The following is a 16,039-nucleotide window of genomic DNA, read 5'->3' as shown; positions in this document are numbered from 1 at the left end:
AAAATGAATCAAACACATTTTAAGTTGGGAAAAATGTGTGCTTTAATAAGGACAGATTAAGTATTCTTGGGTTCCACCCACAAGGAACCCTTTATTTTGAGAACTCTCTACAAGAGAACTTGAACTTTTTTATAATAATATGCTCACTAAACAGATGATAATGCACAGTTTTGTAATTAAAGGCATCTTATATAGTTATTTGGCTTCAGGTAGCCTATCCCATCAAAAAGTGCTTATTATTTATATATATATAATTTTATATATATATATATATATATTAACGGGCCATACATCAAAATGTGTGTGTGTGTGAGAAAGAGAAAGAGAGAGAGATGAAGGAAATGAAAGTTCAGATGGGCCATACATGTTTTTTTTGTCTTTTCTTGATTAAGTTTGTGGGTATTTTTTGGTCTTTTCTTGAGTGAATGGGAATGGATTTTTTTTTAACAAATTTTCTTGCTTTATGATAGGTAGCTGGGGTCTACTTCTACTGTATGTAAAGATGTCATACCCTACGTCACACAATCTGGTAGAGTTTAATCCATTTGATGATTCATTTCAGGTTCGTTTATTTGAATTTTTAAATTCCTTACATCTACATTTTATAAAGTTTAGAGTCTTTTGCCTAACAATGTGTTTCTTTGAGCAGATGCCACCATATATACATTCCCTGCCACCGAGTAATCTAGACCACCTGAGTCAAGAAGCGCCGTCGGTGTCGAATGTGCGTACTAGTGCAGAATATGAACAAAATGTTGGAAGTCCATTCATGATGACTGATGAAAGTTTGCATGACGCCGATGGTATTAGAGTTTTGTTTGCTTAGATTTTCCGCTATTTTCAAAACGATACTAATCACTACTAATCGCTCCATTTGTTTATTTTTTTTAAAAATGCTCTTCGACATAAATGAAGATATAGATGAAGAAGAAGATTTAGAGGGTACCACTGTTGTTTCGGATGATGAGGTACGAGTTGAAGCACCAAGGTCGGGTATGGAATTCCCCAGTGCGAAAGAGGTTAAGACCTACTACAAGCAATATGCCAAGCAAGAGGGTTTTGGTGTACGGTCATTTAGGACTAGGAGAGATGATGAAGGGAGACCGGTGTACGTGACATTTGGTTGTTCCCGTGGCGGGAAGTACCAACCTAAGGGTAACAATATCTCGAGGCCACGGCCAACAACCAAAACAGATTGTAAGGCGAGGGTAAATGTGACCTTGAATAAGAATGAGAAATGGGTATTCATCACTGTTATAAATGCGCACAACCACATCACTGTGAGCCCCAAGAAGACAAGACTTTTGCGATCTCACAAGTGTCTTGATGAATACAATCAGAGGATTCTCGAGCTTAATGATAGAGCTGGTATACGAATGAGCAAAAATTACTATTCACTTGTCGTTGATGCGGGGGGTTTTGACAATCTTCAATTTCAAGAGAAAGATTGTCGGAATTTTATTGATAAGGCGCAACATTTGAGGTTGGGCAAAGGAGGTGGCGACCCCCTTAATCAGTATTTTCAAAGAATGAGAGATCAGAATGACGGTTTTGTCTCTAATATGGATGTGGATGATGATGGAAGGTTACGGAACGTGTTTTGGGCTGATGCTCGGAGTCGAGCGGCCTATGAATATTTTGGCAACGTTTTAACTTTTGATACAATGTACCTAACAAATAGGTACGGGATGCCGTTTGCCCCATTCGTTGGTGTTAACCATCATGGGCAGTCCATATTATTAGGAGCGGGGTTGCTTTCAAATGAGGACACAAATACTTTTATCTGGTTGTTTCAAATGTGGTTAAGTTGCATGAATGATAAGGCACCCAAAGCTATCATAACCGACCAAGATCGGGCAATGAAGAATGCTATTGCATGTGTATTCCCCCAAATTAGACATAGATATTGTTTATGGCATATTATGCGCAAACTTTCAGAGAAGTTAGGGTCTCATGCCAAATTTAATGCGGGGTTGAAGACTGACATTCAAACTGCATTATATGACTCACAGACCACTACAGAATTTGAGGAAAATTGGGCTCAACTACTTGCGAACTATGATTTGGTCAGCAATAAATGGCTTCATTCGTTATATGAGGAAAGGTCTTCTTGGGTTCTAGCTTACTTGAAGAGTGTATTTTGGGCTGGTATGAGCACGACCCAACGGTCTGAAAGCATGAATGCTTTTTTCGACGGCTATGTCCATGCTGGAACAACGTTGAAAGAATTTGTGGACCAGTTTGATAACGCCCTTAGAAAGAAGGTCGAGGTAGAGACAATTGCGGATTTCAATTCTACCAACCAAACTATTCCCTGCTTGTCTCATTTTAACATCGAGAAGCAATTTCAAAACTTATATATGAATGCAAAGTTCAAAGAGGTCCAAGGAGAGTTGCTGGACCTAATGTGTTGCAATTGTTGGTTGGTAAGCACACACGGGTGCATTTTAAAATATGATGTCTTGGATGAAATATCCATTGATGACCACATTAAACCAGTCCAATACTCTGTTTACTATAACGAGGAGGAGGTGGAGGTAAAATGCTCATGTGCACTGTTTGAGACGAGAGGGATTCTATGTAGCTAGGCATGCACTTAGAGTTTGTCAGTTGAAGAGAATTAACGTGTTGCCTGACGTATATGTATTGGATCGCTGAAGAAAAGACATTAAGAGGAGATACACCTTACTTAGAAGTAGTTACGATGACCAGCGGGACAGATCAGATGCCAAGAATTATGAGCTTGTGGTTAAAAGATGTTCGCAATTGGCAACCAAAATTTCCTCAGATAATGAAAAAGTCAGTGCATTCCTGCGTGTTGTTAATGACTTTGAGACAAAATATGAAGGTTCAACACTAGAGTCGACATGCGAGCAAACGAAGGCACAACCAAAGATGGTCTTGGAGAAGGGTAAGAAAATATTAAGCCCCATTGTGGTCCGAGGGAAAGGGAGACCCCCAAGTAAGAGGAAGGTTCCACCTGTGGAAAAGTTGGCAACAAAGAGGAAAAAACCGGTAATTAATAAATTTGTCTCATGCCTAATTGGGTTTTCGAATATTCTGATTATTCTATATGCTCACTTTGGTTTTCGAACATAGACATGCAGGAAAATTTTGGGGGATGCAGATGCAACACAATTGGAAGACAATACGAGATCTCAAGAACCCCAAGTTAGGGGTGCTACCCGCACCATACGGTGCGGGGTAGCCCCCTCCCCGCACCCCGCCCCGCATCATGCGGGGGTGGGATTTTCCTCCCCGCCACCTGCCCCCGCATCCCCGGGGCGGGGTACCCCGCCCCGCTAGGCGGGGTGCGGGGCGGATTGGGTCCCAATCCGCCCCGCCTTATTTTCACTTAAAATATTAACTATATTTTATTATTTTAAAAAATTATTTCTAGATCTAAAAGTGATAAAAAATATATTTTTAGATCTAAATTATAAATTTAAATTTTGTAAATATGACTATAATTTAAAAATGATGTAATTTTTAAATTTACTAATGCATATTTTGTGTAAGTTGTAGTGTAGTAGTTTTTAAACTATATAGTTTTTAAATTTACTAATGCATAATTTGTGAACAAGTCTAACAAATTATAATATATATTTATATATACACAATTTGTAAAATATAAATATATATTTATATATATAAACATATATTTATGTTTTTGTATATATAAATATTTATGTTTATATATATATATATAATATATATAGGTGAGGGCGGGGCGGGGTTGGGCCCTCCCCACCCCCTGCCCCCGCTAGGGGGACTAGATGCGGGGCGGGGGCCCCCGCCCCGGCCCATGCGGGGCGGTGTACCCCGCCCCGTTGTGCGGGGGCGGGGCGAACGGGGGCGGGGTAGCGGGGTGCGGGGCCCCGCTGCCCACCCCTACCCCAAGTTGATGATGGAGTTTGTGTTGGAACGCAAAGCAGCATTCTCACACAATCAACCTAGCCGTCTAATGAGGTTAGAGCTATTGCATCAAGTTAGAGATGCTTGTACGTAATTTGCATGTGTATGTCGTGGATAAAGATACCTTATTTATAGTTCGTAGCATTTTAATTCTTTTGATGCATTTATAGTTTCAGGGGTGATAAAAAATGTTGTAATTTTCCTGCAGCTGAATTGTGTCTAACGTGATGCATTTATAGTTTCAGGGGTGATATCTGGAGCAATTACTGCACTAGTTAATGACTTTGAATTCTTGCACATGGACTGCCACTTCCTTTTGATGAAGACGTAATTGTATACAAATGCATAATATGTACACCTGACTTGTAAAGGCTGTAGGATTCAGCATTCAATATGGGGTTTGTAATTATTATTTTTTGGTAAAAATAACTCGTGGACAGTTGATATGTAATTACATGGGGTATATTTTTTGAACACTTGAATGGCAATTGTAGGCTGGCTGTTTATTTCAATGCTTATTTGCATCAAGTTTTGTAATTGTAATTTTTTGGTAAAGATACCTCTTGGAATGTAAAATCAAGTCTGCTGGAATTTTATTTACATTCTACCAACAACAGTACGGTTTGTAGTCTCAATACTGGTAATAGGAAAACAGGAATTTTGATATTTATACAGCTTGCAATTTACACTGCTGTTATACTTCCAGAGACAGGTCCAAGATGTTTTCTGCACATCACAGTAAGTTGGACTTCCACACTACACTCTACCAACAGTTACATTCTAACAAAAAGTCAGTTTGGTAAGTTGGACTTCCACACTACACTCTACCAACAGTTACATGGACACAAAAAGTCAGTTTGGTATTAGAGTTACCAAACTATCCAAACCAAGCCCAAATAATTACAAAAATCACAATCCAATTCAAATATAATAATTTATGATTTTCCCTACGAAGCCTTGTCTCTCCCTTTCGCACTTTATCTTCCTTTTTACGAACTTTATCTTCCTTTTTACGATCCTCTTTCTCGCGCACCAATACGTCATCCAACATATTCCAAACTTGACTCTCTCTTCTACGAATGTTCTCCTCTACCAGGTGAAATATATCTGTCCAAATGAAAAATTCACATTTCCTAGTTTCAAGCTGCACACAATAAGAACATTTAATTAAAATGAAACTCACTATACTAATTAAGATTAAATAACTTGCTTTACCGTCTTATAATTTGGGTAGGCGAAAAATTTCCTTCCCGGATTTTTCGTAGTGTGCGATGTCTTTAGGGGTGCTTTCAAACCACACCAACAACTTGGTGTTTCCAACACAAATTCATCAACTACAGACGATGATGATTGTGTAGAAGCCATGCCTGGTTAAAAAGACACTGCACAGAAGTTCAGATTAGTATAAACATGAAGTTACTGAAACGGGAATTTAATAACACAATTAGTACTAAAACAGATTAGTACTACAAAAGATTAGTAAAAACAGGAATTTACTAACACGGATTACTACTAAAACAGTCTAGTAAAAATAGGAATTTACTAACACAAATTAGTACTAAATCTGTGTTAGTAAAAATAGAAATATACTAACACAGATTAGTATATTTCAATTTTCAGGGAACTAACAGCTTTATTGTATACATATTGTATACTAACACAGATTAGTACTAAAACAGCTTACTAAAAACAGGAATTTACTAGCATAGATTAGTACTAAAACAGATTAGTAAATGCAGGAATTTACTAACAAAGATTAGTAAACAGGAAACAACTCGAACTTCAGATTAGTATCCCCTGTTTTTCTCAACTTTACATTACAATCATTTCCATATCAACACTTTAACTTCATGCATAGGTAATATTGTTCTGAGGGATCAGTGCACCATACAACAATTTAACTTCAACTAACTGTGGCATGTAGAATGCAAATTGGAATAAATAATCACAATGCAACTTGGAATAAATAATCAGGATGCAACTTGGAACACCATAACGCAGAACCATAGCTTTAATCCAAAGATTCACTAAACAAATCACCATAGGAATTTACACAGAACCATAGCTATAACACAGGAAATTGAAACAAATCACCATAGCAAAGCGCAGAACCATAGCTATAACACAGGAAATTGAAACAAATCACCATAGCAAAGCGCAGAACCATAGCTATAACATAGGAAATTGAAATAAATCACCATAGCAAAGCGCAGAACCATATAACACAGGAAATTGAAACAAATCACCATAATGTAGAACCGTAGCTATAACACAAGAAATTTAAACAAATCACCACAATCCATAAAACAATTAAACAAATTTAAACCCTAGAATCAGAAACTCCCTCACGCATATCTCTTTGCCTCGGTGCTATTAGGGCTTCGGGATTGACGGCTTCGGGAATCCGGGAATAAGGGGTTCGGTGGACTGAGGGCTTCGGGATTGAGGGAATAAGGGGTTCGGTGGACTGAGCAAATAAGGGGTTCGGTGTACTGAGGGATGGTTCGTGTCCTACGTTTGAATGGACCGACCTTTGGGACTGAGGGATGCCGTGATGGGCTTCAATGCCCAGATGAGTTAGACACTGCGGAATGGATGAAAAATCGTCTTCTCTTTGGGAGGGCAGGTTATAGAGAGTGGGAGTTGCGTGGGGGGTGAGAGTCCAGTCCGATGGCCTTCGAAGAAGAAGAACGGACGAACGAACGAAGGGCTTGAGGGGCACGAAGGGCACGAAGGGCTGAGAGAGTATGGGAGATGAGTATCGGAGTCCAGTCCGATGGCCTTCGAAGAAGACGAACGGACGAAGGGCACGGGGCTCGAGGGGCACGAAGGGCTCTTAGGGCTTCCAGAGTATGGGAGATGAGTGGGGGGTACACGATTTCAGAGTAGGTGAGGAAACCGGTTCAGTGTTTAGTGAATCCGGTCCACACGTCATGAGTGCACTGGTTTCTCCCAAACAGTGGATGCTCCGAAGACTTATTCATTTTTGTAAATCACGTGCTCATGTGCACAGCTTAAAACTGCAGCACCATGATATGATGATCAGTGATCCATAACCTGATGGAGCCCCACGCATCAACCCTAGCTAATGGCTAATACAAATAAACCCTAGCTTGCTCCACGTGCAAGGCCGGGGTCTTATGAAAAGTATGCTCGTGTTATGAACAATGCTACAGTTAAGTTCCGTTTGAATGTATTTAATGAATAATTTGTTAATAACAGTAATGAAATAAATTGTTTATAAATAATAATAAAATAATTTTAAAACAGTTGTATTCTCAAACAATATTTGTCTTCTTTAACAATTTGCATAGATGAAGACACTACAAGAGAATTGGAAAATTTGTCTTAAAAAATCAGAATTTCGTCCCTAGAAGTTTTTGGAAACGAAAATTTTTTGTCTCTATTTTATCTCAGAAAGATTGTCTCAGAAGGTTTTTGGAGATAAAAATTGAATTTCATCTCCAAAAAGTACTTTTAGGGACGAAATTGGGCGGAATCAGCCGAAACTGTTCAAATGGAAATTTTTTTTTAGACAAAAAAATTTCATTTCAGAATGAAGTTTGAATGGAAAAATTATTGTTCGAACAACAGGAAATGTTAATTCGAACCAACAACCATCTTTGACCGAATCCGTTCAAACAACACATTTTGAAATGACTTTTGTTCGAAGAGAAATTTTAACTGTTTGAACATACAATATATTTACGGAAATATTTTGTTCGAACGAAGTTTTGAAAAATATCGTTATTCGAATGAGTATTTAATTGTTCGAACAAAGGCACTGATTATATTTTTCGATACGTTCAAATGGGTTTTTTATGTTCAAATGGATATGTTTTTGTTCGAATGTATGCATAAATAGTAATTTACCATTCGAACAAATTATTTAAAGTTCAAACGGTATTGATCAAATAAAATAAAATTTAATTAAAAAGAACATATTAATACAAATTGTAATCTACATACATCAATTGTTCAAATATTTACAACATCATAAATAAAGGTAATTAAAAAAATTAAATGAACTATGATTGTGATGGTACTGGTGGAATAGGGTTTTGAGACATCATTGACTAGAATTGTTTAAATATTTTTTGGTCATTTAATTGTAGCCTCTCTTCTAATCTTACATTTAAATTTGCTGCTCGATCTAATCGAGTTAGTAATTCTTTTTCCTTCGATCGACCTCAATCGTTTTATCTCAAGTGTAGCTTCCTCTAACTTCTTAGTCTAGTCGTCATTTAATCTGGTTTAAGAAGAGGATAACGATGTTGAAGATGCCTTCACGCAACGTCCTAAGCCCCTCAAATATCCAAAACATGATTCAAGAACTTGAGAAAAGATTTGAGCATTGTTGACAGATGGTTCATCAGATGGATCTGCAGCAGTGTCTATAAGAGATTTCATCTTGTCCTAAAAAAAAACATTAAAATTAGTATAGGTAACAAAAATATATTTAGACAATGAAATTAAATAAACTTAAATTTACATAATTTGCCTCTGCTTCAGGATTGTTCCAAATACCATCACGATTTTTAGTACTTTAACATAGAATTAGGTCAGATCATAATCAACAGGATTTTCTTCTTGCTGCAAAATGAAAATTAATATCAGAATTTAAACTAGAAAAGTGTATGTATTAATATTTAATGGAGACTAAAATAACTAACCATTTTTTTGACAAGTGATGAAAAGATCGAGAACCCGCATGATGTGTATCGTTAAATTTGATCTATTTGCTTTGTTCACCATACTCCATTGCTAAAAAAAATTATTATAATTTTATGTTTAATATATCTATCATATTAAAAAAAGACAGCAGCGAAATTACCTGATAAGTAGAATCTTCAAACATATCACAAACTTTCTCTCATTCGTTTGGTGGCATTGCTTGGAATGAATTTTGACGCGCCTCTATCGTAATACTGAACTTCTGATAGTATGCATGACATCGACCTTTGTACCTCCGGAATGCATTTGACATCAGTTTTTCAATCGTTAGTCGATCCTCTCGTCGGCTAAAATTTAGTTCAAACTCATCTTTCAAAAAATTAGAAGCAATTAGTATAATTTCAAAAGTTATTTAAATACAAATGTTCTCTAGAGTAACTTATTATCAGGCAACGATTTTTGATGTGATCTTTCACATCTTGGTTAACTTTAACCCAGGAGGATGTAGCCATTGATGCATATGTGCGAGTAAGTGTACCAACATAAGAAGTAAGCCAAGCTGCTGAATCCCCAAAGCCACCGGTGTGTCATCAGATATTTCAACTTTAATTTTACCAACTTTCCTTACTTTCTCTATGCCGACACCCCTCGTAATGCCTCTAACACGACGTTGATTTACAATAGCTATATATACAAAAATTAAATCATATATTTTAATTAAATTATTTTATTTAAAAGATATACAATGATAAAATACCTTTTTCTGGTTCTGGTGATGTTGGCCTACCATTGTTGACAGGTAAATCACACGGGGAGTTAGTAGGTGGTGGGGATGGCTCACGTGTTCTTTCATATTTTGGAGACATATCTGTTTGAAATTATAATAAATCATTATTCAAACAAATGGGAGAATCTTTTTATAAGAATTATACCAACACAAATATCTGTTTGAAAATTTTATGGGGTACATACGCTTATCTGATGTCCATCTTGACTCATGACACACCGAACATGAATCAAATTTTGCATATTGCTTCCAGAAGAGAATACAATCATTTTTACATGCGTGGATGATATTATAATGAAATTCTAAATCTCGCTTCAATTTCTTCACTTCATAAAAATTTTGAGGTATTACGTTATCTTGTGGGAGAGCCTCTTTAAATAATTCAAGCAACATATTGATGGCCTTTGTAGAAATACGACAAATAGACTTAATATGGAGCAGCCTGATTGTGATTCTGTGAATGACAACTTGCTATGACGGGTGCACCCTGAGTACAATTCTCGTTGTGCATCCTCCCACAGTAATCCAAATTCTTCATTTCTCTCAAATGATTGTGCAGATGTTCCTTCTCCATCCCTGGCACCAAATATGCCTGCGCCAAGATCCCCTATCATTTCAGTCATATCTTTTCTATTATCATAACTATCATCAGAAACATCATCATTTATGTCGTCCGTGCCGATCTCATTACATTCATCCATCTGATTGAGATTACTGCCAAATCGAACTCTCTTAGGAAATGGTTCGCCATGTAAAACCCAATTTGAATATTTTGGATCAAACTCATTTACGAATAAATGATCCTCCACAGCCATCATATTATATGAACTAAGGATTTTGCACTTCTTACATGGGCATCTTATAAATCCTCGACTATCAATACTCCCACAAGCAAATTCTAAGAAAGACTCCACCCCTTGTGTATATTGCTTATATTCTCGACTAAGTCTATCTCTTAACAACATTCAACTCTTATCCATCTATAAAAAATCTAATTCATGGGATAAGTACTATCAATAAACTATTACAATAATTGGATACCATCTATTTTTAAGGTAGTTGGCCGTCCTATACCATTCGAGAGACTATCATCTATATCGCATATATACTCAGTCAAAAACTCGTATGTTAGTAAAAGTTTTGACAGCATTTCCCTATAATTCTTCAAGTATGCTGGTCACGGTAAGTTATCTACCCTATTCATGGGCTGAGAAACTTATGAACTACATACTCGAAAAATATAAGAAAATGCTAAACCAAAAGTTTAATTGACTAATACATGAGTTTTAACTGAATATATATGCCATATAGATGATAAAATCCCAAACTGTCCACTTTGGACAATTCAAGAGTTGTACCCAAACATTCTTTACGAGAATATTTGGCCACAACTCTCGAACGGGTCTAAAGTTTAACTGCATGTAAAATAATTAGAAAATCCAACCGCTCAGTAATAAATATAACAAGTATACATCACAAATACATTACAAGATTACATTACAAGTATACATGATGGGCCCTTAAATATATTTAAGTACTTATAATTTTTTACTTAAAGATTCCGTCATGTTAATCATCTTAATTAGAGTACTTAAATATTTTCAAATATTTAATTATAATTTTTTATAACTTATATTTTATAATTATAATTTAAGTATTAATCTATTTAATTAGAATACTTCAATATAATTAATTATACATTATAATTCTTTAATTAAGTACAATAAGAATATTTAGAGTATTAATCATCTTAATTAGAGTACTTAAATATTTTCAAATATTTAATTATAATTTTTTATAACTTATATTTTATAATTATAATTTAAGTATTAATCTATTAATTAGAGTACCTAAATAGAATTAATTATACATTATAATTCTTTAATTAAGTACAATAAGAATATTTAGAGTATTAATCATCTTAATTAGAGTACTTAAATATTTTCAAATATTTAATTATAATTTTTTATAACTAATATTTTATGTTTTTTTTTTAGTATTAATCTATTAAATATTTTCACTCATACATTAAACTTCTTTTATTAAATATTTTATAATTATATTTTAAGTTTTCGAATATTACAATACAGTACTTGAATATTTACAATTATATATTATAATTACATTTTATAATTACATTATAACTATCATCTAATTGATACTGTTCGAACAAACACTCAATATGTTCGAATATAATAAAGCCATAATTTGATTTCGTTCTAACTGATTACATTCAATTCGAACGATATTTAGAGTGTTCGAATGAGACAAAACCAGAAATCAGTCACCAAAAAGAGCAAAAAACTGAACCACAAAACACAATTATCACATACATGATAGCATATTTCAATACAATACATTGAAAATTATATGATTATCTCTAAATATGATTATTAAATAATTTAGAAAACTATAAAAACTTACCTCTAATTTTTGCAATCCAATAAAAATATCAATCCATAATACCTATATATGCATAAAACACATTAAATAGTTGTTTTATCCCAACAAATAAATGCAACAAATGAAATTGTACTTGTAAACGAAAATCGGAATGAAAAATAACAAAAAAACCATTTGTCTCTTATCCTTCTTTCATCTCTCTTACTTCTTTGAAGCTCTCTCTCTCCACAACACTGTCTAATAGCCTCTACCACGCTCTCTCTCCTTTTCTCAAACTTCAATCCGAGTGAAAATGAAGTGAAATGATCGGGTTAATAATATATGAATTTACGTTCGAACAGATTTTTTTTAAGTTCGAACGCGAAAATAAAAAAACTGCAAATTTTTCCCACAATATTTTCCCGTTCGAATTAATAATATTATAGTTCGAACGAAAAAAAGGAATATTCTCCAGCATATACTGATAATTTGGCCCGAATTTTCCCTCCAAATAAAAAAACTTCGTTCAAACAAACTTTATATCTATGCAAATAGTTTTATATGCGTTCAAACAGATAATAATAGAAATATATAAATATACACCAAATACTATTATTAGTATATAATATAATACAATACACTATATAATACTAAGTGTCACTAATAGCATAATACTAAGTTTCTTATCAATCTATAATATTATGTATTACTAATAATATAATATTTTATTTAGTATCACTAATAGTGTTATACTTATAATTAGTATCACTATAAATATAATACTAAGTATCACTAATCGTATAATACTATCTATTATAGTATAGATATATAGCATAAATATTTGAAAACTAATAGTACAATAATACTTTCTAATATATTCTAAGTACTTGGTTTATTAATTACTAATACACAAACTAAATATATTAGATATATGTATTTTATACTTATATTTAATGCAATGCTTTACTTGAGACTATTTTATACTCATCTAATGCATAATTTAAGTATTAGTACTAATACTAGTATATATTGTTTTACCTCTTGTACTTATATATATATATATATATATATCAAATTATTTATGAATTATTACATACATAATTCATTCGATCATATATCCTTTCAGCTCGAAATGATACCCTTTCCGTTCGAACGAATTTACGTTATATAAGCCGCGATACAGTTTCTTCTTCGGCCATTCGTGCATCCTCTTATTTGAACCGTCCAATCGAATCCTCCGCCGTTCGCAAGCCCAATGCCGCCGCAAACTCCGACCAAGTCCTCAAATCCCCTACAACAAGAGGTATGGGTTAAATTCCTTAAATATTTTACCGATTAAATCATTGGTTTTGGGGGGTTCGGATTTTGAATCAATCCGACCCCATTTTGTTATTTTGGGGTTAAATGATACAAAAGTAATCGGTAGAAATGATGGGGCTTTACTCCTCAATCATTTCTACCAATTAAAATCTTGGTACATTGAATATTTTGGATTTGTAGATTCGGGACTGAGTTGACTCAGCCATGTCTATTTGGCTCAGTCCCGTTCGAATGAGCGTAAATTCTATTTGAATGAAATTTATTTCCATTCGAATGGAATTTATGCTCATTTGAATGGAAAAAAAGTTCATTCGAATGGACTTCTTGCTCATTCATATAGATGTTTTATGGGTCATTCAAATTAATTTTATGGTCATTTGAATGATGTTAAATTTCATTCGAATGGACTTTTATTTCATTCGAATGAAAATTTAGGCCATTCGAATTGAATTTTAATCATTCAAACTAAACATGATATTTGGCAGCCCTTATTCGAACGAATTTGAATCCATTTGAATAAAGGCTTGCCAAACACTGCAGCACAACATTTATGTCCTCTAATTCACTTTAATTAAATTACATAATTATTTTATAGATCAACAGTATACTAATGGCAAGTAGCAGCGGAAGAAAACGTTCCCAACCCCAGACAGGCCAAAGTAGCGAAGGAGCTCCTTCTTAGCCTGCCGTGCGGCCTATACTAGTTGAGCGGGAGATCCTTCTGAATGACTTCCGTGATCTCACTTGGGAGGGATGGAGCATACATGACATCATCACTAATCGTGGATGGACCCCGATCTATCGACAGAGGGGCGCAACATATCCTGAGATGGTCGGTGAGTTTTACCGTGCCATGGGAGAGCAATTTGGTGATGCCCTATGTTACAATTTAGTAGTCTGAGGAGTGAGTATTATCTTCTTTCCTCGCGTTATTGCTAAGTTTCTTGATCTGTGGCAGGAGCCCTGGGCATATCTTGCAGCACAAGCACCAGAGAGAGTAGCGACTGCACCATCTGGAGAGGAGACACCAGTCGCATCCTCATTGCCAGCACTGAATGTACAGACCGCAGAGTTGGATGCTGGCTCGGATGATAGTGAGAACCGCGTTGAGGTACCTGATGATGGTCTCACAGACGATCAGTTTTGTGACATTGTGCGAGAGCCTTCGGCTTCTTCACATGATGGCAGTAAAGTGATCCGATAGGCTGATTATATAGCATTTTTCAGAATGTTTAATCTGATTTCGAGATCAAGCGGGCCAGATTTTTGTTACGGTTAGCACAGGGGGAGCCGATTGATCTGGCATTATATTTCTTCCTCCGCATTCGATCAGAGTCACGCTATTCGGGTGGAGGTAGTCTACCATTTGCACTGCTAATATCTAACCTCCTACTTTAATCGGGGGATCAAGTGACTTCGACTGAGCGAAGGACACCACATATGGGGTCCGTTAACAAGATCACATTCAGCAAGAGTAGGGGTCACTTGCCGAAGACTCATGCAGTACAGAATCAGCCTCCACCTACTGATCCAGCTTCTACTGCTACTGCCCCTGTTGAGAGACAGTCTGCTGGGGCTACTCCAGATGAGGTATGAGTTATATTGGCAGAACACCGCCAAATTATATTCAGGGACTTCATTCAGCCCATCATGGATAAGTTTAATGACGTAGAAGGACGCTTACATACTTTACAGGAGGATTTTGATTTACTTAATAAATAGATATTGTTAGTTATTATTTTACTTTTTTGATGTTGTATAGAACGTCTAACTCTTTTTGAAATATAATTAATGTATGATTTTTATTTTTAGTGTTTGCTAGCCTCTTTATTGTTAATTATATTTTCTTCTTATTATACTTAATGTTCACGATAATTGAAAAAATGATAAAATCTTTAAAGGAATATTTATTTAACTAAAATATTTTTAAAATAATTACATAAAATTAATTTATAAATTCGTAAATATTTTAATTCATTGTAAATCATAATATATAATATATAGAAATTTTTATTTACTTTGAAAATGATAAAAAATTAATAAAAAAAATATGTATTATTACAATTTTAATAATATATCTTTTCAATTAAATAATACCGTTCGAACGAGTTAATATTAATTCGAACAGATTATAATGCATTCGAATAGATTAATTATATGTTTGAATTAAATTTTATTAGTTCGAACGGTTTCGATTTTTTGAAACGATCTAATTTGCTCCAGAATTTTCGGTTTGAACTAATATTTATTAGTTCAAACAGATTTATAAGGTTCTCTCTATTTTGAGACGAAATATAAATTTTATCTCTGAAAAGTATTTTTATGGATGAAATAAACAAATTTCGTTCTTAAAAAACAAAATTTTGTAATGAGAGAGAGGAGTTAAGATCTCAAAACTTCGTGATAAGACTTGGCCCGACTCACATACATGCATGCGGATATTCATTTTGAAAAAATTTGAATAAACTAAATATTGAATTAAAAAAAAAAACTCATTTTTAATAATAAATCTATTTTTTTTAAATAATACACAAAATTTGCATATTCCATAACTTTACCTACCATTACTTTTTTTTGCTGAATGGGAAGGGAAAAAAAAAACAGAAAGATCCAAAATTTCCATTAGGTACTAGCAACAAAAATATAGCATTTAGTGTTATGGGTTTTTCGAGGAGTCAAATTGATCTGTGATTGCGTACAATTTTTATAATAATTCAGTTCTTGTGGCCATAAATGGTCTCCGGCCACCATTATACTTCTTTCTGATGGATATATTATTGCGATTAAATTTTATAGGTCTTTTGTCGAAAAAGTGGGAAAATATAAATTTCATAGGTCTCAATATTAATTGCAGGGCCAGGGCAGGACATTGAGGCAAAAGGTGGAAAACTACATCTTATGTTTTTTTACAATAAAATACATTTTTATGTAAATAAAAAGATTATATAACACACATACATA

The 16,039-nt window shown here is 34.4% G+C and overlaps 1 protein-coding gene across 1 annotated transcript; it reads left to right on the top strand.

The window, feature by feature from the left end:
• The first annotated feature begins 502 nt into the window (after positions 1-502).
• On the top strand, positions 503-14,282 carry LOC122294693 (protein FAR1-RELATED SEQUENCE 5-like). Its single transcript, XM_043103610.1, has 6 exons — positions 503-562; positions 650-803; positions 916-2,557; positions 2,661-3,015; positions 3,100-3,171; positions 14,037-14,282. Exons 1-6 carry the CDS (start codon positions 503-505, stop codon positions 14,280-14,282), a joined length of 2,529 nt encoding a protein of 842 aa, XP_042959544.1.
• The last annotated feature ends 1,757 nt before the right edge of the window (positions 14,283-16,039 follow it).

The sequence above is a fragment of the Carya illinoinensis genome, chromosome 14, assembly GCF_018687715.1.
Source record: "Carya illinoinensis cultivar Pawnee chromosome 14, C.illinoinensisPawnee_v1, whole genome shotgun sequence".
Lineage (NCBI taxonomy): Eukaryota > Viridiplantae > Streptophyta > Magnoliopsida > Fagales > Juglandaceae > Carya > Carya illinoinensis.
The sequence above is the reverse complement of the archived record's forward strand: the minus strand, read 5'-3'. Positions and strand labels throughout refer to the sequence as shown.